This window comes from Ailuropoda melanoleuca, chromosome 1 (assembly GCF_002007445.2).
Source record: "Ailuropoda melanoleuca isolate Jingjing chromosome 1, ASM200744v2, whole genome shotgun sequence".
Taxonomy (NCBI): Eukaryota; Metazoa; Chordata; class Mammalia; order Carnivora; family Ursidae; genus Ailuropoda; species Ailuropoda melanoleuca.
The window spans coordinates 111,541,276-111,568,075 of record NC_048218.1 but is presented as its reverse complement, the minus strand read 5'-3'; the positions used below and the strand labels follow the sequence as shown (position 1 = coordinate 111,568,075).

General features: G+C 48.2%; 1 protein-coding gene across 3 annotated transcripts in view; it reads right to left on the bottom strand.

Annotated features, from left to right (window-relative positions):
• ABCA13 (ATP binding cassette subfamily A member 13) overlaps nt 1–26,800 on the bottom strand; it is a 384,829-nt gene that overhangs the window by 198,781 nt on the left and 159,248 nt on the right. For all 3 annotated transcript variants that reach the window (XM_034665342.1, XM_034665320.1, XM_034665331.1), the window contains 7 exons: nt 23,787–23,901; nt 22,226–22,555; nt 20,407–20,476; nt 19,799–19,930; nt 5,858–5,995; nt 4,715–4,895; nt 1,712–1,930 (listed from right to left, as the gene is read on the bottom strand). In XM_034665342.1, the coding sequence (XP_034521233.1) occupies nt 1,712–1,930; nt 4,715–4,895; nt 5,858–5,995; nt 19,799–19,930; nt 20,407–20,476; nt 22,226–22,555; nt 23,787–23,901 (1,185 nt within the window). The remainder of the gene's footprint in view (nt 1–1,711; nt 1,931–4,714; nt 4,896–5,857; nt 5,996–19,798; nt 19,931–20,406; nt 20,477–22,225; nt 22,556–23,786; nt 23,902–26,800) is intronic.

Sequence of the window (26,800 nt, the reverse complement as noted above, 5' to 3'; positions counted from 1 at the left end):
GCAGAGAAGGAACAGGAACTGAACACACCACAGAGGACCACGTGGAGAGCAGCCTGGGCAGGTAGACAAGAAGGCTGCAGGAGCACAGGATGGAGGCATCCACCCCGAGCACCCAGTGGAGAGCAGGGGCAGGTGGGAGAAAGGTTAGCCTCGCAGAAGGGTATGCAGGTGTGAGCTGACTAGGGACAGAGGGAGGGCCAAGCAGGGGGGTCTCAGAGGCCATGTGCAAGGCGGGATGGGGTGGCAAGTCAATTCACTGCCAGGCTCAGTTTGCATTAATACCACCAACAGTCATAAAATACGAGACAATTTTAAGACAATGTATCCCTCTTCTGCTCGCTGGGGCAGGGCTGGAAGCATCAAGCTGAGTTTCCACCCAGGTGAAAGTGCCTACATTTTACAGTTCACACCCAAAACCCTGCCTGTGTTCACCCTCACCATATGCAGACCGTGAATACTTACTTGAAAGAGTAAAGCTTGCAGAAATAGTCCAAGGTGACAATAAGCACCCAGGTTCACCCCCATGAGGGAGCACAGCCAGCACGAGCTGGACTCTCTCCACACCCAGCTATCATTATGCTGAGGACCCACAGCTCCGCCTCTGGACTCGGGCCGCCACGGGGCTGCCGTCCTTGTCCTTGACTTGGGCTGTTGTTTGAGCTCCAACCCTCCCTCCCTTTAAAGCTCATCTTCCTGAGACACCACTTTGTCTTCTGCCCAGAGACCTCCAGTTCCCCACTTCTCCCTCTGGTCCACGGGAGAGTCTCCTTGGCCTCGCCGGCCCATCTTGGCTCACCCCCCTTCCCACCCCGGCCCGTGCACCTGCTCTCCATTCTGGGTGCATTCGGCGCTGTACCTGGACCCCTCCCCTCCCCCGCTTGGACATCCAGCTGCTCGACATGGCCTGACCCTCCTGACTTCAAAGAGTCTGCAAATCTGGGACGTCCTCCCTACCCCTCCTCCCCCCAGCTCGGCCACCACTCAGGCTCTCGCGGGCCCTGCTCACAGTGGGCTCTGATCCCAGTGTCTCCCAGGGCTGTGCACTCTGCCCTGGGGTCACAGGATAAGCCTTCCAGAGCTGCGGCTGACCCATGTGCACCTGCTTGTGCGAGGAAGTTCGACGCCCCCACCCCCCCCCGGACCAGTTAGGCTCCTTGCAGCCAGTTCTCAGCCCACTCCCCATTCTTTCATTTCTGGGCGCCCACATGGACCCACGCCCTAGACACCAACCTTCCACGTGCAGCCCAGGCCTCACAATCCCACCTGTGCTCACCTATCCCCCTCCGAGGACAGGCCAAGTCCCATTCAGAGCCTTCCCTGAGAAGCTTCTCTGGAAATCCCAGTGCTGGTGGCTGTGTCCTAACTCCACAGGTAAGAACTATTTGCTAGTTTGGGGGGGGGGCGCCTGGGTGGCTCAGTCAGTTAGGCATCCGACTCTTGGTTTCAGCTCTGGTCATGATCTCAGGGTTGTGGGATCGAGCCCCGTGTCGGGCTCCATGCTCAGCATGAAGCCCGCTTGGGATTCTCTCTCCCTCTACCCCTATTCCCACCCCATCCCACTTGGGCTCTCTCTCTCTAAAAAAAAAAGAACAATTTGCTAGGGTTTTCTTCTCATAAAGACACCAAAGATGTTTTTAAAGCATCTCTTCCTATACCCGTCACTACCTTACGGGACGGGGGGCGGGAGGACGAAGACATGGCGGGTGCTGACCTACTGACTTGCTGATGCAGCTCCTTCCAGGCCCACTGTGGGGCCTTTACGGAGGCAAAGAGAAGCAGGTGCTCCCGGACGGTGAGGTTGTCGAACAGGACGTCCTGCTGCAGACACACGCCCAGCTCCCTTCTGATGGACGACAAGTCTGTCTGCAGGTTCTTGCCATTGATGAAGATGGTGCCAGAAGTGGGAGCGTAGAGTCCCGTCAGCATGGATCTGGCAGAGAAAACACATGAGTCAAGGACAGAGGTGGAGGCGGCCCCTGAGGCTGGCAAGCCAGGCAGCTCCCGGCGACCTCCCACTGGCCTGCTTTCTACACCATCATTCCCAAGTGGGAAGGAGCTTCACGGGATGTTGGCTGGCTTCATATTGGAAATGTGGGCTTATGACAATGTTTACACTCCCATGAATATGCTTATCAGAGACCGTTCCAGATGTGTGGGAGTTTAAGGTTATAAATCCAACTTTGCTTTACAGATAAGGAGACCAGCTCAAGAAATGGCATATTTGGGGCACCTGGGGGGCTCGGTCAGCAAAGTGTCTGCCTTCCGCTCAGGTCATGATCCCCGAGTCCTGGGATCGACCCTTCGTGGGGCTCCTGCTCAACAGGGAGTCTGCTTCTCCCTCTCCCTCTGCAGCTCCCCTCTTTATGCTCACTCTCTCTCTCTCTCTCTCAAATAAATAAAAACATAAATAATCCTTTTAAAAAACTGCTAAGGAAATGGCATATTTACTCAAGTCCTTGTGAGTAGACGTAAGCTAAGTGGAACCCAAGCCCGGCCACCCAACGCTGTGGCCAGGTTCGCCTCCCACCACGCTCATGCACTCGGTCCACGTCAATGCGCAACCACTCGACCGGCCCTCTTCAGAATCTCACTTGTCCGACCCGATCAAAGGAAGCCAGGGGACTGCCTAGCTTTGCTGCCTCGTCTCAGGACCTTTATTATTTAGGTTTTAGACCGTTTTCATATTTCTAGAAAATTATACATACACCTACCCCACAGTGCATAGCATATTTACCCCTAAGTACTTATGCAAAAGATGTTAAAACATGTGTCCACAGGTGTTCACAGCAGCTTCCTTTACAGCCAGGAAAACCTGGAAATACGCTCACCTGCCACCCACACCAGGCATAAGGACAAGCACGCTGTGGGCTCTACAGCGCCCAGCGCTGGGAGCCAGCAGTGGACACGTCACCACCACCAGGGAGCCCCCAAGCCTCAGCGCAGTGAAATAAGCCAGGCCGGATTCCGTTTACATGACATTCAAAAAAAGGCAGCCTCCTTTCCAGTGACAAACCTCGGATCTGTGGTCACTTGGGGGCCAGGGTCAGGGAGGACACAGGAAAGCACGAAGAGGGGAGACGGGCTCTGCATCGCGGCCACGGTGGTCGCCGGCGTACGAGCCAAACCGGGGTCGGAGCTCAGCAAACCACCCAGGGCGACTCAGACGTGTCCCAGACATGCGCCCAAAGCAACACAGGCAGGGAACCTCGAAACCTGGAGAAACTCCAAATTTAAGTCTAAACGCCAGGTCTTGCTTGTAAGAAATGCGTGCTCGCCAAAGCACGGTGGGGGACGCTGGCGTTTGGAGTCACTGTGCGACTAAATGCTTGCTCTTCCAATGTGAAAACACTGTGGGATACTCAGTGGGATCTCATACTCATACTCAGTGGGATCTCAGCTCAGTTCAGCATCCGAGCCAAGAAGAAAGTGTTTTGTCCCCTTCCGATTTCTCTTCTAGTTGAGATTTCTGAAGCTTCCTGCATGTTATTTTGTTTCTTTTCTCAAGAAGTTCAAAGTAGGATAAGTCAATTAGAGAAAAGACAATTATCATATGATTTCACTCATATGTGGAATTTAGGAAACAAAACAGAGGAGCGTAGGGGAAGGGTGGGAAAAATAAAATAAGATGAAAACAGAAAGGGAGGCAAACCATAAGAGACTCTTAATCACAAGAAACAAACTGAGGGTTGCTGGAGGGGAGGTGGGTGGGGGATGGGGTAACTGAGGGATGGGCATTAAAGTGGGCACGTGATGTGATGAGCACTGAGTGTTATATAAGACTGATGAATCACTACATTCTACCCCTGAAACTAATGAGACACCATATGTTAATTAATTGAATTTAAATAAAATAAGAAAAAAGAAAGAAGTTCAAAGTAGGGGCACCTGGGTGGCTCAGTCAGTTGAGCGTCTTACTCTTGATTTCCGCTCAGGGTCTCAGGATTGTGTGATCGAGTCCTGGGTCCAGCTCCCCACTCAACTGCTTCTCCCTCTCCCTCTCCCCCTCCCCCAGCGTGCACGCTCTCTCTCTCTCATAAATAAATACAATCTTCAAAAATAAAGAAGGGGAAGTTCGAAGCAAATAGTCCTTTTCATTGTTTAAGCATACTTTAATCCTACTGAAAAACAACAGAGAGAAATGGACTTATTCGCAAGACAAGTTCGACAATGTCCATGGTTTAACCAAGAAGGTCAGTGCTGCTTTGTGAACCCTCAACTTTTAAGGTCATCATTCCCCTGGGATCCCGCGATTGGATTCTTTAATCAAATCTGGAGCCATTGGACCCCAAACAAAAATCAAGCCTTCACAGAAAAACACAACCACACAAAAAGCAGAACATGAAAAAAAAAAAATACTCAATTAAAACATTTGCAGACATCGTGCCAAATGTCATCTTCCCAGATATGTGAGCAAAATTAAACGCAGTGGTAGGACAGCGAGAAGTGTCGTAGGATTCTCAGAGACTGAAGTAAAACCGTGGTGTATTACTTGTAGGGAATAAAAGGATTAGGGATAAGACCCCATCCCCCTGCCGTTGGTGGGGGGCTGCAGACCCCCCCACGTAACCGTCCACCCAGAGTGTGGAGCAGCTCTGGCAAGGGGCTCTGTCTGTCCTCTGTCTCAAAACGAAAAGATAGGGGAAAAAATCTAATCTCAGGTGAACTGAGATTGTTTGAAAAAGCCCATGTGAGACGAAGATGAAATGGGACTCACATGACGGTGGTTTTCCCGGCGCCGTTGGTCCCCAGCAGAGCAGTGATCTGGTCTCTGTGGAAGGTGAGGGTCAGGTCTCGGACGGCCGCCTTGTGGGGCTCGTACTCCTTGGTCACGGATATCAGGGCGACACCCGGGGGCCCTCCTCCGGGCTTTCCCTCCCCGTTCTGCAGCGAAGACCCTGAGAAGAAGAGGCAGATTCATCCTGATGGACTCCAAGAGCCTCCAGTATAATGCTAACAGGTACCAGTTCAGGGGCCTGCCTTGGACTTGAATTGTAGCTATGTGAAACACACATGGCAACTCAAAACCCTTCCTTACCAAGATCAAGGGGCGAATCACATAATGGCAAAACTTAAATGAAATGGCTGATTTCAGGGACGCCTGGGTGGTGCAGTCAGTGAAGCGTCTGCCTTCGACTCAGGTCATGATACCGGGGTCCTGGATGGAGCCCCACACTGGCTCCCTGCTCAGCAGAGAGCCTACTTCTCCCTCTCCCTCTGCCCCTCCCCCTGCTCATGCTCTCTGTCTCAAATAAATAGAAATCTTAAAAAAAAAAATACATTGCAATGTTGACTTCTGGTATAAACTATCGTGATGGGAGCCTGTGTGTCTATAGCTTGCCCCTGACGTCCTGCTTTCGTGGAAAGAGCGGACGTAAGTGACACACAGAGGGACAGAGGGATGCGGGTCCCACCCTGTCTCCCGGGAAGCACGCTCCTTACTTGTAAGGGGCAGCGATGGTCTTGCTCTCCCAGCAACGTCAGAGACACTAGCCTGTGTGAAACACTTGGCGATTTCTACAGCCCACTGCCCTGGGCAGCTCTCCCCCTTTGCTTTTGTTTCTCACACAAATTCATGCTGGAACTGAACTTTATTTTGCGGCCATATAATATATGCACGACTGCACCCCATGCACAGAGGGGCTGCAAACAGCAGGTGACAGTAACACCCACGGGCTCTGGCCCCCGGCTCAACATCATCAGGGGGTTCTTTCTTGCGACTTGGCCCCAGCTCTGTTTCTGAGCCCAAGACCAGCCCGGCCAGTGGACACAGTTGCAGAGACTCGACCAGGGTGAAAAAACAGAAGGAAAACAGACCAGAAGGGAAAACATATATCTAATCTGGCGACTCTTCACAAACCTTTACTGTCAAAGTGCTCATTGATGAAGGACAGGTCAGAACCAGGCGCGTGTGGTCTTTTGGCCACTAAACCACACAAATTCTTCCAGTAAGATGCGGTAAAGGGAAAATACCACGGTTTCCTTAAGCCGAAAGTTCCTGAAAAATAAGATACAGTTAAAATCGGTATAATTATTCCTTTCTACTTGTTAGATTCTGTACGAGAATGTCTTCACTAATTAATCCACGATGTTATTCCATATTAAAGTGTTGAATGCACATCCCACATGTGACCCAGTGACAATCTGGGGGACGGAGTATTAGCCGTGTGGGAAGCCCTCATGCTCCATCTTCAGCCTGACCCACGGCCAACTGCTGGGCCCCCTGACAGCTGCCTTCCCGAGAAGGCCTTCAGAGCAGGTGTTTGGTGAACAAGCAGATATTTATGAAAAATAAAAGTCAGGTTGAACGATTGCTGAATGTTCCCCAGAGTAAAGCTTTGCCCCAGCCCCGCTGCCCCATTACATAGCTGTCACTCTTTGGTCCCGTCTTTGATGTTTGCATGATTCCTAGACACAGATTAACAGGGGGAAGGAATTAATCCATTAAAACATCTACAAAGAAGAATACATAATGCCAACATTTCCATATGAAACATCGACATTCTTCAAACGTCCTCTCCAAATTTATTCCGGCCCACTTAATAGTCACTTTGCCCTCATTATATGTTGAAATTAAAGTGGATTTAATTATTAACACCTCTCAATTTTCTTTAACGCATCCATTCTAGCCTAGGTTGGATGCGTGCTCTAAATCCTCCAAGTGACTGAAGAGATAAAGGCCTACGTGAAGACCGTTTTAACACTTGACCCTCCAGCCACGGAGATTTGGGCGCCCTCATCCAGGCTAACCCAAAGATTCAGAGACAGGATCGCAAAGCCGATTGGGCAAGTGAAGGAGGGTGTGGGGCTGGTATTCGGTCTAGCCGTCACTTCTGGTACGAGTTGAACTGAGTCCCCCCAAAAGTCATGTTGCCATCGTAACCCCCAGTAGCTCAGCATGGGGCAGCACTTGGAGGAAGGCTTTCAAGAGAGAAGTCACTGGGTCAGCCCTCATCAATCTGACGGGTGTCCTTATGGGAAGAGATTAAGACAGCAACAGGGAGGTGGGGCAGATCAACAGGCCATGGGAAGGAGGACGGAGGCCTCAGTAGGAACCAGCCCTGCACCCGCCTGAATCTTGGACCCCCTCCAACCTCCAGGACGGGAGAGACTAGATTTCTCTTGTTTAAGCCATGCGGTCCGTGCCATCATGCCTGCCCTAGAAAACATGCAACAAGTAGGCAGAATGTTCTCTAAGACCCTAGCAAACTACGAACTACCCCTAGCCAGGAAGAGATGAGCAGCCCATGGATAATTCGGTCCTGTTTCCCACGCTCTCCCTTCCAGCACTGGCCAGGGCCCCGCCTGTGTTCACTCACATAGTCCTGCGACCACATGATGTGAGGGTGCTATTACCACCTCCCCCCCCAGGGGGAAGGACACAGGCTGCTGAGCTGTATGCAGCAGCCCCGTGGGTACCTGCCTCTCTGAACACAGGCTCGCAGCAGCAAGAATGCTCTGTTGCCCTGGATTCAAAGGACAGAGGAGATGCGCAGGGGAGCTGAAGGAGGAGCCCCCGCCCACGGGCATGCACGCTGAGTTTGCAGAAATAAAAGGGGAAAAGCTGATGGAGGCAGCAGGACACTCTTCGGCCAGGGCTTGTGGCTGCTCCTCCCACCCCTGCATCAAGCAGATCAAGCAGCCATCTTCTGCTGAGGGACCCCACTCCGGGGACCATCGGTCACTGCCACTGACATCGCAAGTGTGAATGGGCGCCACCTGTTGGACATGCAAGTGAGCGGTGGATCCACATGCCCTGAGGGGTCAAAGTCTTCATTGGCAGAGGTCAAGGCAGCACCTGGATGCGTGGACAGGAGTTTCAAGGACCCGGAACCGGACCCAGGAGGTCCAGTGAGACCTGATCTGGGGTCATGGCTGCAGGGACCAGAAGGACGGGAGACACAGGAGGGGCCTTTCAGAGTTAGAAAATTCAGGTCAGGAAATGGAAATTAGAAACAAATTGAATATTAACGACCAGTTTGCTAATTAAACCAACCCAGCTCTAATCTGTTTGCACTTTTAAAGTCTTGCTAATTAATCTATTAATGTAAATGGATGGGGGGAGGGAAGGCTGCAAAATCCCTTAGCAGGGTGGCCACTCAGCTCCTAGGCAGTCCTTTGCACTTTGCTTTTGCTCGTAAATCCACACGTGCTCTCTGTGCATTGGACGAGCACATGCCCCTGCTCACGTTACCATATGTAACTGGGCCCATTAACATGTGCAAAGGCCCTGCACTTCATGGAACTCTTCTCCTCCAGGGGAGCTCCCCACTGGCTCGTGCAGGCCAGGAAACTCATTAGCGTTGCCCCCCAAAACCTGACAGTGATAAAAGCAGAAGTCAATGAAACTAGACAGATCGAGCGAAATCAAATTTAATTGGAAGCTCATAAAGAAGGGTTTATGAAACGAAAATACTTTGAGAGGACCAGATGTCTGCCGGGGAGCTCTGTGCAGCCTCAGGGATCTGCACTTGACCTTGAACCTGGCGGGCCAGGAGGTCCGGTCCTTACAAGGAATTCCCACTCAGACACCAGGGTGAGAAATGCAGGGGTCCGGACCCACCCCATCGCTCCACGGACAAGACAGACAGAAGGACGCGGAGAGCAGCAACGAAACTGCCCACCCAGCCCGGGCTGGGGAGGCCTTGCTACCCGCTGGAGACTTACAAACAGCGATTCTCAACTTGCTGAGACTCTCCCAGAGGGTGTTCTAGAAATGTGGGAGGGGTACTTTGGTTGGCACAGTGAATGGGTGTTTTCAATTATAGGTTTTATTATTATTTGGGCATGGGGAGGCCAAGAGATCAAGAAACTGGCCTTTGAAGAGATGGTTTGCTACACAGGTCCCAGGAGGAGGGGGCACAGGGCACCGGGCAGGGCCAGGCGGGGAAGCACTAGGCTCCGTCAGGAGGCACAGGGAGAGGGGAATGCAGGCAAGAGTCTTTACCGCGGCTTCTGTGGAAGGAGCAGGTGAGGCAGAGCGAGCAGGCTCTGGGGCATAGGGACTGTCCCTATTTCCTGGGTCCCCAGCCCTGGGGCGATGCGGGCAGGGGACAGGATAGCCTACAGAGGGGCTGGCAGGGTGTAGCTCTGGACTGCTGGGTTTTCAGATGAAAAGGGAGCTCACAAGCAAACCCTTTACTATCTCTAGGAATGGCTAGCCCTTGGGGGACAGTCCCTCCAGGGTCACTGAGGCTCCAAGATGTCAGAATATATACAGATATACAGAAGATAAAAAGGCAGGTTAAGGGGCACCTGGGTGGCTCAGTTGTTAAGTGTCTGCCTTTGGCTCAGGGTGTGGTCCCAGGGTTCTGGGATTGAGCCCCGCGTCGCGTCGGGCTCCCTGCTCTGCTGGGAAGCCTGCTTCTTTCTCTCTCACTCCCCCTGCTTGTGTTCCCTCCCTCGCTGGCTGGCTCGCTCTCTCTGTCAAAGAAATAAATAAAAAATCTTGAAAAAAAAAAAGGCAGGTTAATAAATGGGGGTGGCACAGATGGCCTTTAGGGGATGGGCATCTGGGGCAGTGGGTGTCCTGCAAAGAGCAGAAAACCCAGCCCAAAAAAGAATTGCCCTTCATCTACCTTCTGTGAGGTTCCTCCCATACAGCCACACAAGTGAAGCCCCTTCTAGGGACGTCTGGAGGGCTCAGTCGGTTAAGCGTCTGCCTTCAGCTCCGGTCATGATCCCAGAGTCCCGGGATCAAGCCCTGCGTCGGGCTCCCTGCTCAACAGGGAGTCTGCTTCTCCCTCTGCGCCAAGCCCCCCAAGCTAGTGTGCGCACTCTCTCTCTCAAATAAATAACTAAAATAAGAAAGAAAGAAACAAAGAAAGAAAGAAAGAAAGAAAGAAAGAAAGAAAGAAAGAAAGAAAAGAAAAGAAAGAAAGAAAAGAAAGAAAGAAAGAAAGAAAGAAAGAAAGAAAGAAAGAAAGAAAGAAAGAGAGAGAGAAAGAAAGGCAGGCAAGCCCCTTCTAGCATGTTGAGGCTAGGACCCATGAGCCCAATGCTCCTAGGCAGTTTTAATACACACTGAACTTTCCAGGAATGCAACCACCTTGCAGACCATGAAAAGATGACTGTCTGGTGCAGAAATGTTCAGAATTTCAGAAAACCATATCATCAACGCGATGCCAGCTGGACTTTTTAAAAACTCAAGGCCGCACGGCTACAGCAGCTCACGTGGCTCGCGACATGCACACTCAGGACAAAACATTTGTGACAGCTTCTAATAAACTTAGAACCAGGTATTTTCAAAATGAGCTGAGTTTTATGAAACACACTAAATTTTATTAATAAAGGTTTTTTAAAAGCTATGTCATGTTATCATTATTCTGTATATTTTTAAGTTGTGTAGCAAAATAAATATCAATATCTACTTTGTAAAAATTCCACACTGAAAGGGTTAATAGGGAGGCCTCCTATTGTGTTTGAGCTTATTCTGATGGTGTTTGCCAGTATCCTCCCCTTGGCTCTAAGAAATCTGAATGACGTTACTGTTCCTTTGCCCCATCTACCCTCCATCCTGCCATCTACCAAAAGATATGGTCACCAGAGTCTTCAAAACGCTGGGAACTAAATGTAGGCACTAGCCCCGGTGAATTATAAGGCAGGAGAGGTATCCCTGGTTACATTTCATCATTACCTGCTCCATGTTTTGTTGGTTTATTTTTTTTAAGATTTTATTTATTTATTAGAGAGAGAGAGTGTGTGTGTGAGCGTGTGATCGGGGGAGGAGCAGGTAGAAAGGGGCAAGCAGATTCTGTGCTGAGCTCGGAGCCCGACGCGGGGCTTGATCCCAAGACCCTGAGGTCACAACCGGAGACAAAATCAAGAGTTAGATGCTTAACAGACTGAGCCACCCAGGTGCTCCTGCCCCATCTTTTAACATGAGAAGTTATCTGACCCCACACTTTCAAATAAGACCCAGATTATTTACAAAAATGTCATTCTTTTATCAATTTCCCTTGGCTCTGTTTCGTCCCACATTATTCCTACTTCAATTAAAATCATTCTCACATTTCTTATCACATAGAAATAATTCTGATTGCTATGAATGACCTTAATATTAGTCTTTATAATAGTTTTTATACCATTTACCTATGTCATATATATTCTTTGCTTCCAGTACCATAAGGGCGTTGGGTCCCTTTCAATCCCTTAAATCCAAACTTACTCCATAGAAGTAAGAAAACGTATCTGAGTGCTTCCCTCCTTCTTCTAATAAAGCCGTGCCTCAACGCTGAGAATTTATACATTCTTTTGTTACAAGTCACTTTCTTTTTATTTCTCTTATATTACAGTGAAGACAGTAGATTAATTTTTTGAATCAGGTTGGTAAGCGGGCCTTATTATCTGTGAATTCCATTTCAGGAGAGTAAAGGGGCATTGCAAAATATTTGTCTTAAAAAGAACACATTGGGTCAGTGAGTTCCTCAAAATTGCAATCCCACTTAGGAATCTGAAAGCCCATCAGTCTTTTCTGGCAATTTCATTTTTTGTTATTATTGGCAAATTGGGTGAGAGTTAAAAATAAATAGTGTAATTTGTACGGTACATACATTATTGCACTGTAATGTAAACAGTGTCATTTAAGGCTGTGTAAGCTGCCATACAGAGCAATTTAATTTCATGATTAAAAAAAGGAAGAAAAATCTGTTGTCACCTTTGGCCAGCTCGATGTCTTTTTATTTTTAGATATGTTTTTGGGGTGCCTGGGGGTCTCAGTCAGTGAAGCGTCTGCCTTCAGCTCAGGTCATGATTTCGGGGTCCTGGGATCCAGTCCCGTATCAGGCTCCCTGCTCAGCGGGGAGTCTGCTTCTCCCTCTGCCCCTCCCACCCCACTAATGCCCCCCCCCCCAAATAAATAAAATCTTTTAAAAATAAATAAATAAATCCATTATAACAACCTTGGAGTTCTGATCTCTCATTCTGGGGTAGACTCTGATCTTTCTTCCTAACTATCCAGTACCTAAAATTGGTGGCATAACCTCAAAGGGCAATATAAAAGCCCAGCCCTCGAATTCTCAAAGCCAACTGTACAGACAGGGGCTTGTACTTCCAAAGTGGCTTCCAGGCCCCTCTGCCCGAGCTTCCCGTGGTGAGGTGCGGAATCCCTTCTGGCTCGGATGCTAACTCATTGCAGGTTAGAGAGCACGGTGCATGGCCTGAGGAAAGAGTGCAGACGTGCCCCACACACATGGACTTCAGAGAGGCTTAAAAAGTCAGCAGGTCCTTGTCCCAGGCTGGATGTGGTAGGGTGGGAGCTGGTTTTGAGATGCCTAAAAGCTCAAGTTTATGAGTAGACGTTACCCGTGTAAGTGACAGAGCAGAAATTTCCCCATGAGATACCGTGGGAGGGCAGGTATGGGCAAGAAGAGACAAGGACAGATCTACTGACCTTCTCCTAAAGGAAAGGCAGAAAGTAAGGAGACTAAGCAAGCTCACGGGTGGCCCACACGCCAAAGTCCTTCTGAAGGGATTGCCCAATTGGGCATTTAGGTCTCCTGCTACCCCAATAAAGATAGCTTCTCCTTCTCCTTTTGCTCTGAGCCCCAAGGTGACCTCATTTAGCTTGTAGAAAAATACAAAATGCTCTTGTAAAATCCAGCAGCTTGGCTGACAGCCCTCAGCTGACTCACAACAACAAGGATTGGACACTCACTCCCAGAAGGTTCCTGCCTTCTTCGCTCAGCAACTCTTTCCAATTGCCTTCTTTCATGAGCTCACCCCAACCCCCTTTACTTCACTTCAAATATGATCTAGAAAGTGGTGCTTGTGGAAAAAATAAAAATTTTGAACAGATCAATTGCTACTAATGAAACTGAATCATTAACCCCAAAATTCCCAACAAACAAAAGCCCGGAACGAGCCAGCGTCACAGGTGAATTCTACCAAACATTTTAGTAAGAGTTAATAACTACTCTTCCCAAACTATTCCAAAAAAAAAAAAAAAAAAAAGGAAGGAAAACTTCCAATTTCATTCTACAAGGCCAGGATTACCCTGCCAAAAGCAGATAAAGGCACCACAAAAAAAGAGAACTATAGGCCAATAACCCGGATGAACACAGACGCAAAAATCCTCAATAAAATATAAGCAGAGTGCATTCAACAATACTATAAAAATCATTCACCACAGTCAAGTGGGATTTATTCCTGGGTTGCAAGGATGGTTCAATATTTGTAAATCAATCAATGTCATACATCACAGCAACAAGAACCATATGATCATTTCAGTCTATGAAGAAAAAGCATTTGACAGAATACAACAGCCATGCATGATAAAAACCCTCTGCAAAGTAGGTTAGGGGGAACATACCTCAACATAATAAAGGCCATATAACTCCCAGCTAACATCATCCTCAATGGGTTTTTTTCCTCTATGATCAAGAACAAGACAAGGATGTCCTCTCTCATCACTTCTATTCAACCTAGTACTGGAAGTCCTAGACTCAGCAATCAGGCAACAAAAAGAAACAAAAGGCATCCAAATAGATAAGGAAGAAGTAAAACTCACTATTTGCAGATGACATCATACTCTGTATAGAAAGCCCTAAAGACCCCACCAAAAAAAAAAAAAGGAAAAGAAAAGAAAAACAACTATTAAACTCATAAATAAATTCAGTAAAGTCACAGGATACAAAATTGATATACAGAAATCTGTTGCATGTCAATACCCCAACAATGAAGCAGTAGAAAGAGAAATTAAGGAATAAATCCCATTTCTAACTGCACCAAAAACCATAAGACACCCAGGAATAAACCTAACCAAAGAGGTGAAAGACCTGTACTATGAAAACCAAAACTTTGATCAATGAAAGAAATTAAAGATGACACAAACAAATGGTAGACATCCCATGTTCATGGACTGGATAGAAGAAAAAATACTGTTAAAGTGTCTATAACACTCAAAACAGTCTCTGCATTTAATGCAATCCTTATCAAAATACCACTAGCATTTTTCACAGAGCTAAAACAAATAATCTTAAAATTTGTATTGAACCACATAAGACTTCAAATAGCCAAAGCAATCTTGAGAAAAAAAAGAACAAAACTAAAGGTATCACAATCCTGAATTTCAAGATATGCTACAAAGCTGTAGCAATCAAAACAGTATGGTGCACACACACGCACACACCAACAAAACAGAACACAGAGCCCAGAAACAAATCCACACTTACACGGTCAATTAATCTTTGACAAGCAGGAAAGAATATCCAACAGGAAAAAGTCTCTTCAACAAACATTGTTGGGAAACTGGACAGCCCCCTTCCAGAAGAATAAAACACAGAAATAAACTCAAAATGGATGAAAGACCTAAATGTGAGAGACCTGAAGCCATCAAAATCCTAGACGAGAATGCAGGCAGTAACCTCTTTGACACAGGCCATAGCGACTTCTTTCTAGAAATGTCTCCTGAGGCAAGGGGAAAAAAGCAAAAATGAACTTTTGGGACTCATCAAAGTAAACAGATTCTGCATAGTGAAGGAAACAGTCAGCAAAACTAAAGGCAGCCTAAGGAACGGGGGAAGATATTTGCAAATGACCTATCTGATAAAGGATTAGTATCCAAAATCCTATAAAGAACTTAAAAAACTCAACACCCAAAAAACAATCCAATTAAAATATGGGCAGGAGACATCCAATGGCCAATAGACATGAAAAAATGCTCAACCTCACTCATCATCAGGGAAATGCAAATCAAAACCACAATGAGAGATCACCTCTTATCAGTCAGAATGGCTAAAATCAACAACAAAGAAACAAGTGTCAGCGAGGATGTAGAGAAAGGAGAACGCTCTTGCACTCTTGGTGGCAATGCAAACTGGTGCAGCCACTCTGGAGAACAGTATGGAGGGTCCTCAAAAAATTAAAAATAGAATTATCAAATAATCCAGTAATTCTACTACTGGACGTTTACGCAAAGAACATAAAAACACCAATGTGAAAAGATACACGCAGCCCTATGTTTATTGCAGTGCTATTTACAAAAGCCAAGCTATGGAAGGAACCCCAGCGTCCACTGACTGATGCATGGATAAAGAAGAGGTGGTGTATATCTACCATGGAATATTACCCAGCTATCAAAAAGAATGACTGTGGCCATTTGCAGTGAAATGGATAGAACTAGAGAGTATTTCACTAAGTGAAATAAGTCAGTCAGAGAAAGAAAAATGCCATATGATTTCACTCCTAGGTGGAATATAAGATACAAAACAAACCAACAACAAAAAAAGGAGACCAAAGCAAAAAAAACCACAAAAAACAAAAAACCAACCAACCAACAAACAAAAAAACAAGAGAGACTCAGCTCTAGAGAGCACACTGCTGGTCACCAGAATGGAGGTGGATGGGCGAGTGGGGGAAGCAGGTGATGGGGATGAAGGCGTGCACCTGTCGTGCTGAGCACAGGGTGATGTAGGAAAGTGCTGAGTCACCATATTTTGCACACCTGAGGCTAATATCACACTGTATGTTAACTATACTGGAATTATGATTTTTTAAAATTTTAACTGAATATTATTTTATTTTATCCCTTATTTCATAGACCATTTGGTCCACATCAATGATCTCCCACATCCCACACCCACATATATTCCTGTAAAACAGAATTCCATAGATGTGTAACTAGTTCACAGGAGTCCATATCACAAATGCAACACTGATTCGTAATCAGTCCACTCTCTTAGAGAGAAAGGTAGGTTTGCCAGAGTTGTGCTTTCAAAGACAATGTGCAAGGAACATGGATGTGCACACATTCTTTGCATTCACCTGGCCATGTCTTTAAATGTCTGAGTCAAAGAGAATAAACATTATTTTAATTCTTTAAATCTTTTTACTTTTTAAAATTATTTTTTTACCATTTTTTAAAGATATTATTTTTAAGTCAACTCTAGACCCAACATGGGGCTCGAACTCACGATCCCGAGATCCAGAGTTGCACCCTCTGCTCCCTAAGCCAGCCAGGCGCCCCAAGAATAAACATTCTAAGAATTTTTTAACATATGACAAATTCTACACACTCTATTGCTTTTCAACTGAGATTATCACCAATTATCTCATTTTCCCATAAACTAAGCACCTACATAGAAACATCAAGCCCAATTCCTCCACAAGTCATTACAGTTTTCATCAAAGAAGGAAACATTGTCTTCTATGCTCTGTGCGACGTTACACTATAAGTTTATCAGATACCAACTTTTCTTTTTATGATGGTTTATTCAAGTTATTTCCTCATATTTGTATTTATTTTTTTTAAAGATTTTATTTATTTATGTGACAGACAGCCAGCGAGAGAGGGAACACAGCAGGGGAGTGGGAGAGGAAGAAGCAGGCTCCCAGCGGAGGAGCCTGATGTGGGGCTCGATCCCGGAACGCCAGGATCATGCCCTGAGCCGAAGGCAGACGCTTAACAACTGTGCTACCCAGGTGCCCCTCATATTTGTATTTAGATATGTCTTCTTAAAATGTGAATTGACAATTTTAACAAGTTTTTCATGGATTCATTAAATAGTTTTACAAGCTTGTGAAGACTCCTTTAATTTTATTTATTTGGATATTTTAAAATTCTTATAACGGAAACTCAATTTTTATTATTTATGTCTCTGGCATTATGGTTAGAAAGGCCTTCACTCTCTTTAAAATCATACTTTTTCTTAAAAAAATCATACTTTTCCTATTTCCTCATTATTTTTAATAATATTTATTTCTGATGAATTTATGAATGAGTCTAATTTTTATCCTTTCTCATTGATTAAAAGTGTGACCCTTAACACAAATGAAATTATTACAGTGGGTTGGTTCCAGAACTTTCTAGTCCGTTCCACTGGTCTATTATTACATGAGCACTCTGCCACTTTAATCCTTGACAGGTCACAGTGATGTTCTGTGAGGTCATCAGCCACCAGTCCCCTTCATTATTTTCAGCCATTTTTGGCCACTGTCATTAATTTACACTTCTAGCTGTCCTTTAGAAACAATTCATGAATTAAAACCAAATCCCCTTTTCAGTATTTTTTATTTAAATGATTTACGTGGGTTTTATTATGTTATATTAACACAATGCTTCATATGAAATGGTATAGATTATATGAGTTTATATATTAATTTGGAGAAAATCGACACACTTAAAATGATAAATATCCACATTAAGGAACGTGGCATCTCTTTGCATTTATTCAAATCTATTTTACGTTCAGCATTTTCTTTAGAGGGAGCACGTGGAGGGGGAGGGGAGAGAGGGAATCTTCAGCAGATTCCACGCCCAGTGAGGAACCCAATGTGGGGCTCGATCTCACAACCCTGAGATCATGACCTGAGCCAAAATGAAGAGTTGGACGCTTAACCGACTGAGCCACCCAGGCGCCCCATCGCCAATTTTTAAAAATTTCTTATTTGATATATCCTCCCTTCTACATTAGAGTCACCCTGAGGTACTTCACTGCTCTTGAGAATGATACCAGGCCACATTTATGGCTGACACACAGCAAAGCCAGTGGTTTTCATGTCTGTGTGTTTGAGCTCGGTCATCCAATTGGTCCTGTACTTTCTTCAACTGATTGTCACATATGACCTGCCACACTGGTGGCCTGCCTCCTGGTTTTGACTTCTCTGTCTTGTTGTGTTTTTCTCCCTTCCCCGGCGGCTGGAGCTCTCACCTCAGGAGCTAATTCCCACACATGACAAGCACCTGCAGGGGACGCTGAGCGCTGCACGGGGCGCCCCAGTGAGACATGCTCGCCTGTCCTCCCTCTCTGGTTCCTGATCTTCTCCCCACCTCACCTTCCCCAGCCCTTGACAGCCCTGAGAAGACACCGCAGCCATGAGAGAGCCTCCCCGGCTCCCACCATCATCACCGTCATCGTTGTCATCATCATCACGCCCAAAGCGCTTCTCGCAAAAGCTGCAGAACTACCCTCCTTCCTGGGATCTCTGTCTCCATCTCCCCCTCTGTCTCTGTCTTGGAGTGGGCTGCACCGGCCAAAATGAGCGGGGACCGGGGGTTCACTCGCCGGAAATGCCCTGCTTTAATATACGACAACGTTCCCACCAGCATCCTCGTGCCTCCAGCCCTGGCGGAGGAGGGGAGAACTTAGATCCTTCTGGATTCCTGCCCAAATTTCCCGTGGATCTCTGCACTGCTGAGGGTAACCTGTCTCTCTTTGCTGGTCTTTATGCTTGTCTGTGGACTCTAACATATCACCATTTATTTGGAGCTGTTGATCTCTTTCCCTTCATGTTGTATTCAATGCTGTGAGCCCTGACTGTGCAAAGCTCGGTTTTTCCCTTCCTTGGTTAATAACTGTTCCATTTCTGTTTTGTTTCACTCAGTCTGTGTGTCTCCATCAGGGAGACCATCAGTCTACGAGGCCTGTCTGTCCGTCTCCTTCCAGCTACCTGTCTGCGTCTCTCCCGATTCCAGGGACTCCCCGACACCCTCCCGTCCTGGCCGTGAGTTGGTGCCCTATTCCTTTGCTCATGACCCCCTTTCTCAAACATTTTAACATCAACATTGTGCCCGTACTTTCTAACATTCCTCCCTCATGCCGGCTTAGCTGCCTTTTAATACCCAGTGCTTCTCATTCAATTTTATTTCACCTTGGTATTCCTCAGTTAGCTTTTTTTTAACTTATTTCCTAGAATCCAGCTTTTCTTTAATCTTATTCAAAGTCCCCAGACCATGCAATCTAAAATTCCAAAATAAAACATGTTGCAGGCTTATGCTCTCTCTCTAATTCTTGGAGGCCGTGTGTCCCTGCTTTTCTATAAAATAATCTTGTTAATGGCACCTTTCATTTGGATTTTTACTCATCCTTCAATGACACATGAGCACTCCAAGTCTGAAATATGTTTTTAGAAACAGAAGGGACAGGTTGTCTTTATGTCCATTCATAGTCAATGTGTGTTGATTAGAATATCTCTTCCTCTATGTCTCTCTATGTCCGTCTGTCTCACTCTCTTTCTCTCTCTCTCTCATAGTTCTCAACTTTAAAGATTAGGTGCCAGCTGAAATATCCAGGTGCTTTGGAAAATAAAGAGACAGAATCACAAGTCACTTCAGCAAGGGCACGGAATATCATCAAAACATTACTGCTAAAATGTATCTTGAAAAGCTCTGCTCTTTCTGGCCTGAGCCAGGCGTGTGGTATGCATACCTCCTTCCCCGTGAACACAGCCGGGAAAACCATTACTGTTGGTGCCCCTCTGCCCATGGCCTCCAAGACGCACCTGCCACACCACGGAAGAAATCCCATGCTTGACACCACTGACGCTCTGGGTTTGGAGGCGACACCTGACCCCAGTCCCCTGCACAGCCCCTCATTCTCAGCCTGGTTTCCCTCCAGGCCCTGCCCCCGGCGGACCTGGCAGAGAGCACAGTTCCTCCATTCCCGCTCCACACCATCTCTGACTCCTGCCCGACCTGGTCCCCATGGGGCCAAGGACACACGTGCCCCCAGACTCTCCTGCCCTCACTCCCCACATCCCTGATCCTGGGTCTTTCCTGTTCATTGACAGAAGCCCACTTGGGGAGCCGTGCGGTGGCCTGGGGCAGGGGGGGTGGCTAGCCATCAGCATCCAGACCCTTCTGTCCTATACTCATGTGGCCTTCACCATTTCGTTCAGGACTCGGGCACACCATCTCTTCCTCAAGCATTCACAGCTCCCTCTAAAACACATCCTACAAACCCCCTCTCTGAGATCTCATGCAAATTTAGAACAATTACTTATTCTTCTAATATTCACATATATTGATACAAACTGGGGTTTTTTTTGGCTTATTTGGGCAGCCCTTACCATGCAGAATTCTTACCAGGAATCAAGTTGTTCAAGTACCATCCACATAAAAAATAAAGGCCTGAATCAAAGAGAATCATCCAGCAAACCCAGCCAAATGTCATGCCCGTCTGTTCCGGAGGCTGGTACACGTTACTCCACTGAACCCCTAGAAAGAAGGAAAAGGTCAGAATCAGAACCTCACTCCCTCTTTCACGGCAGATTTGGACGAGGTGACTTCATGCGTTCTGAAGCTCGAAGCGAAGCTGAATGCAGCCGAGACAAAAGGCCGGTCATCCCGCGATCACAAGTCCTCAAACGAATTGTAATCTGCTGAATCTCACGTGGATTTCAGGGAAATCAGGCGGCGTGGCTTTAACCACATTTGACTATCTAACATGGACGATTTTTGTTTGTTGTTCAGTTTACTTCTATCTGGATTTGCGGCCTCACCAAAATGCATCTATCCGGGGCAACTGGACCGCGGGGGGGGCCTCCCCACCAGCTGAGGCAAACGGCCAGCGCCTCGTTCCAAACGTTCCACCTGGTGCTGAAGACCCCGTCCTCCAGCGCTTGCAACAGGACACCTGGAAACACCCAAAAACCTGACTCCCCGGATCTCTCTGTACAAAAGCCTCCCCTTACCTGCTTCTTGCCCTTCCAGGAAGGTGACGAAGAACACTCCTTGTCCGAAGGCGGTGGTGGAGAGCAGGCACTGCCCACAGAGAAGAGAGAGAGAAACAGCACGTGAGCGCTGGACCGAGACCCCGGAAAACCCGCAGCATTAAGTCCAAATGGAGAAGCCGCAGGGCATTTGCCAAAGCATCACTCGGGGCGGTGATTTCAGTATCTGACCCCGAAGTCTGAGCCACGAATGTCAGCCCGGTCTAAAAAGCCTGATAACAAGCTGGTTTTTAACGGGGAAAGGAATTCTTTCTCTTTACTGCGACGCTCGAAATGCCACTGACCTGACGCAGCGCGTAACGCGAAACAGCGGAGAACGGAAGGGAGCGATTCCCTATTTTTTATTATTAGGTGGCTGCCCTGGAGCATGCTACAGGCAGACTGATGCAACCTCCACACGGTCCCGCACCAGAGAGAGCTCACGGAAGGACAAGGCTGCTTGATTCCCACTGGACACATTCCACGTCCACAAAAAAGCCCACTGAAGTATTTCATGCTTAAAAAAGATCACGTATCAGAGTTAGATTTTTTGGGGGGAGGCGAGGAAACATTTGAACATGTAAAACGGAAATCAAACGTTGTATGCTGGAACGTTTAAACAGATGGATTGAAGTGAAAACACACATCACAGTATCTGAAATCCAGGTCAGGTGGTCAACGGCTCTTTTCTTGTATGTAAGGAGTATGGGGGTGGGCTAAAGGGTCCCAGCCGTCTTAATGATTAGAAACAGCTATTGAACACTAACCCAAAATTATTGGTTATGAATTATTGCAGGTGCAACATCAGCTCATTGGAACTGGTGAGCACCTATCAATGGATAAAATCCTGATTAAAGGCAGCATTTCTTCATCGTGCTCTGTGTCCTGGCCAGTAGGAACTGTGAAGGTTTATGGATGCTGGCGAGAAATAATGCGGCCTTCACAGAGGTGATCTGCCCTGAGGCAGAGAAAGTGACGGCGTCCCGACAGGCAAGAGTCCATCCGCCGTCATGATGCTGTGCGAGACAAATGACCTCTGATGGCCTTCAAGTGTCCCGTAGGAGCCCTGAGATTCTACCCCTCCTTGATACCTCCCACGTTCTCTCTTAGTGGCTCCGGTCACACCTCCCAACAGACTGCAGCTGGGGAACCTGGCCTCACCTGTGGGGGAAAGAGAGATCTGGGGCTGGCTCACTGGAGCGGACCGTCCTCAGCCACACACGTGTCCCTTCCCTGTGGACGGAGTTCCCTGCACCCCCACCCCACCCAGGCACTTCTCATCCAAGAAGGAATGAGTGTGTCTCTTCTATGTATTTCACATCTCACACCTAACAGAATTCTCGTACTTTTTCGGGACGTACACTTTAAACGGATGAATGATTCTGACATTTCTAACAGAGGGGTCTTTCCACTTAATGTGATGTCGTTCCTGATGCTTCGAGAAAAATGCTTATTTTTTGCTGCTAAAATAGCTTTGGAAATCTATTTCTTTCCATCCAGGAAACAAAGAGACACGGAGGTCCCACACTGCCTTTGGGGTGCAACCGATTTCCAAAAGGTCTCCAGAGGAGAGTCCCCGTTACGTGAAAAGTGCCGATTCTTCACCGGCTGCCTTCTAGCAAGATCATTGCAATGCCAATGAATGGCAGCTGAAGGGTCTGCCTCTGGGGGCCAAATTAAGAGAAGGAGGTATCAGGAAGCCCACCTAGATCTGAAAATGACAGACCGAGGGACTGATGTTGTCACTGATTTGTTGGGTAGATACAGCAGTTTAAAAACAAACAAAAGACACCCCACTTACCAGAAACGTCTGAACGACGACACTTAGTTGGTTATGGAGAACCAAGAGCACTATATAGGGCAGAAAGCTGATCATATACACCAGGCTGGTACAGAGGGCAGCTGTGTTCGCTCGGCTGAAAAACGCACTCAGGAAGTAACTCAGCATGACGACCGACACCGCAAAATCCAGCAGAAAGAGGAAAATGAGACAGGCGTTGCTGTGCGCGAAGATGCCGCTGGCCTTGAGAATGACGGCCAGGGCGGCGCTGCTCAAGGCCAACATGGCCATGTTCTCCAGGAACCAGGCCAGGAAGAAGACGGTGGGGTGCACGCCCATCGTCCTCATGTACTGTCAGAAGAAGGAAACGCGGAGTTATCTCCCACATCCTCGAGAAAGAACCGATCGGATCCCGGGAGAGGCAGCTCTAGAAACTTCCATGCTGGGGCCAGCCTGGACATCAGCCCCGCAGAGACCCCGGAGCCCAGCATCCCCTTCTAGCGAACGCTCCCTGGGGAGGTCACGGCCATGAGCCTGCTCCGCGGAGGGGCAGGGGCAGACCCCAGCCCCAGGCTTGCGTGATGGCAGTCACGCCATGTGCTTCCTTACCCATTTGGACTTTGCTGGTTTTGTTTCTTTTTGTTTTGTTGGTTTGTTTTTTTGGTTGCTTTCCTTCTTTTTTAAGTTTTTCTTCATTTTGGTTGTGTTGGTTTGGTTTAATGAAGACAAAGAGAACAATGAAGGGAGGGCGGAATACCAGACCTTAAGCCCATTGGGTTGGGGGTCTCCCGAGTGAGGGTTAGAATGCGTTTTGCAAAACAACTCAGCTTGAAGTAATAACAAAACCAATGCATCCATTAAACCTCCCGTCTTCCGTCTGTAACATCGGGGTATCTTGGAGGGTGGTGGGGCTCGTCACTGGTAAAAGGAGACCAAGTCAGTGTGACTGACCCCCGGTCCCTAGTCCCCACATCCAGGGGCCCCACTGGATGGGGAGGAAACACAGAAATGCAGGAAAAATTCCATTCTAAATAGGTGAACACCGTGGGAAACAGCAGTGCAAGTCCCAGTCAGAACTGAATGCAAACACCGCACTTGACCTCACTGCTCCTTTACCTTAATAAACAGGAGGCAAGAGGGTAATGTGTGCCCATCTTCCACCGAGACCGGCCTTCACCTGGTGTTTTCAGGAACTCTCATTATTAACAGCAGTTTTGATAGTTTCAAGTTTTAAAGATATTAAAACAGACACAGCAAGGCTGCTGGGAAGCAGTCTAGCCATAAATCAAGGTGGGAAGTCCATCCTTCCATCTTTCTGGGTTGTATAAAAATTCCTGAATGGGCAATGCTGGCTCCCTTCTTTGAAGCTGGTGTGCCTGTCCTTGGGCTCCCTTCCATCCCCACAGGAATGCTAACCTGGCAGGGTGTCAGGCTTCAACGTAAAATTCTTTTCCCTGGGGTCCCCTCCCCACAGAGGAGAGGGCAGGCAAAACAGAGTCCCAGGGTCAGTTATGGGACAGGATTCGGCTCCAAAGCCCCTGCCGCCCCTGCTGGTCCCCCAGGCAAGCACTTGGCCGATTACCTCTTCTATCTGGATCTCTCGCTCGTAAACCAGCTTTCGGACCATGCTGGCCACAGACACCATCCACATCAGCATCATTATCAGAGGGAAAAAGAAGCCGACGTTGTTCAAGAATCTGCAAGGAAATAATCCTGTCAGTATCCGAGGGCAAGGAGAGCAGTTCGACTCAGAGTGGTGCTCACGTGTGCATGCATTTTCATGCTGTCCTTACACATGACACAGTTCGACTCAGAGTGGCGCTCATGCATGCGTGCATTTTCACACTGTCCTTACACGTGACAAGCCTTTTGAAAGAGCAGCATCTCATTTGGCCATTTCAACAGGGTGGCTGGTGTCCTGATTTAGTAGGTGTGCAAACTCACAAAGGAGACACACTAGTTGGAGGTCCCTTGAGCGACCACTGCCCCCCACCCCCAGTCACTGCTCTCTGACACCTTCCTAGGCAGAGCAGGTGGGAAGAAGGACAAAGGCCATTCATTCATGACTACAACTTTCCCTACTTAGTTGGGACCATTGTCTATCTTCAATCGATGATCTCAGTTGACCATAGATTATCTCCCACAAGATACATGAAAAGTGGCTATTCAAAGTCTCCCTGTGGCGGGGTGCCTGGGTGGTTCAGTCTGTTAAGTGTCTGACTCTTGCTTTCAGCTGAGGTCATGATCTCAGCATTGTGAGATCAAGCCCCGTGTAGGGCTCCATTAAGGAGTCTGCTTGTTCCTCTCCCTCTGTCCCTCCCCCCACCCTGCTCTCTTGCTCTCTCTCTCTCATAAATAAATAAAATCTTTAAAAAAAAGAAAGAAAGTCGTGTGTCTCTTCCCTCACCACTCATTTCCCACCCACGTTAACCAGTTTCCCTAACACACACTTGACCTGGCCATTATCTAGAACGCCCATGAGAGCCACACCTCAAACCCAGTGGGATTTCTCCATCGTTATCCTTCTTCACTCCCCGGCTATGTTTGGCACCAGTGACGGATCCCTCCTTCCCTCCCTCCTTTTACTTCTAGAACCACTCCTGGCTTCCCATACGTCTCCTCGGTCTCCTTCACTGTGACTTCTCCTGTAAAAATGGGATTCTCGGCCCCACCCTGGGCTCTGCCTCCTCACCCCATACCCCCTGAGCTCATTCATCATCTGATTCATCATGGAGGCCGCCCAGAGGGGCCAGCCACTTGATTGGACGTGTGGTCCGTGAATGAACCGAACAGAGAAAGTCCTGTCTTGAAGGATCCTGCATTCTAATGGGGGGTGGGGGGGCACCTGACATAAACCAGGACAAGGACACACACAGCGCTGTGTCAAGCACATGCAAGAACAGCCCCAGTGGGAAGGGATGCTATCTCAAACAGGGTATCTGTGGAAGAAGCATCAGAGCGGAGAACAGATTTAGTAAGGAAGTGAGTCCTACAGGAATTGCAGGGATCCGAAGGAAGATGACTCCAGGCAGAGGGGTTGCAAGTGCAAGGCCTGGATGCGGGAGCTTGGGGGCACGGCTCTGGCAGGGCCAAGGACCACGTGGGTTAGGAGATGGGGTCAGGTGACAGTGGGGGCCGGATCCTGCATGGATTTTCTTCATCCGGGTGACAGCAGATTTACTCAAAGAGCAAGGGAATTCCGCAAAAGGGTTTTGGAAGGGGGAGAGGGAAACGGGGAGGGGACCTATCAGGTGTAAGGTTTCTAAAAAGACCACTGAATGCAGTGTAGACAGAGAAGCCCATGAAGAGGGAGTGGGAAGGCCACGGCAGACGTGCAGCAGTGTAGACAAGACAAGGGTGGGGGCAAAGATGCCGACCTGGGGACAGAACCATGTTGCTGGGTCCCTGCTGCACCAGCCTCCAAGCGCCCCCCCCCCCCGCCCCAGAGCTCCCCTTCAGAGTGCTAACCGCAGTGTGGACCGTCTGCCCTTGCCACTGGACGGTCGGGCCTCCCTCTGCAGCTCCTCTGCTTGGCTAAGGCCACCCACACGGTCGAAGCCAACTACTCGTTAAGGAAACTGTGAACGAGTAATAAAGGGGGGGGTGGATTAACATCTTTCTGTTTGTTCATTGTTCTGCCCGATATGATTATCATGAGCCATCAACTTGGTGAATCGCATTTTAAAGCTAAATATCTGTTAACTCCAGTGCTATCCAGAGATGCTAGGAGACACTAGTTAACTCATAGGCTCTTCAGCTCTGTGATTTTTCTGAGGCTTTTTAGCCCTTGTGTTTTATAGTGTCCAGTGCAAGTAGAAGGCTATGAACAGGAAGTGCCATACACTTTGTACACCTGCATGTCCAACGAGCGACATCTCTTCTCCCAGACTAACCCAATTTACAGCCAAAATGATGCTTGGATCACTTGTAAAGTTAAAAACAACTAACACAGACCTTGCCCTTTCTCAAGAACACTCCCCGGGGGGAGTTAAGATGGCGGAGGAGTAGCGGACCCCTTTTTCAGCCAGTCCCCTGAGTTGAGCTGGATAGGTACCAGACCAGCAGGAACATCCATGGAATCAGCCTGAGACACAGGAAGATACATCTGGATCTCTACAAATGAACATCTCCAGCGCTGAGTATCGAGGTACGAAGCGGGGAGCCGTGAAACCGCGCACAGATATCGGAAGCTAAACAGAAGGGGGAGGGAGCCGCCGTGTCAGGGCGCCGGGAAGCGGTAGCCACCTGCAAGGGGGAGTGGACAGACCGCGGACCCGCACGCTTNAGCGGACCCGCACGCTTGAGACAGCAGACTGAGAACGGGAGCTCCGGGAGTGTGCACGGGGTGGCTGGCGGCTGGCGGGCCACCTGCACGGGGGAGCAGGCGGACTCGCGGTCAGCACCCGCGAGACACCAGACTGAGAACGCGAACTCCAGGAGCGCGCGCAGGGCGGCTGGCGGGCCACCTGCACCGGGGAGCGGGCGGACCGCGGACCCGCACTCTGGAAACGGCAGACNATGGGGTGCACATCCCGGAACGCTGCAGGGTTGAGCAGCACCAACAGAAACAGAGTTAAAGTGGCCAGAACATCAGTG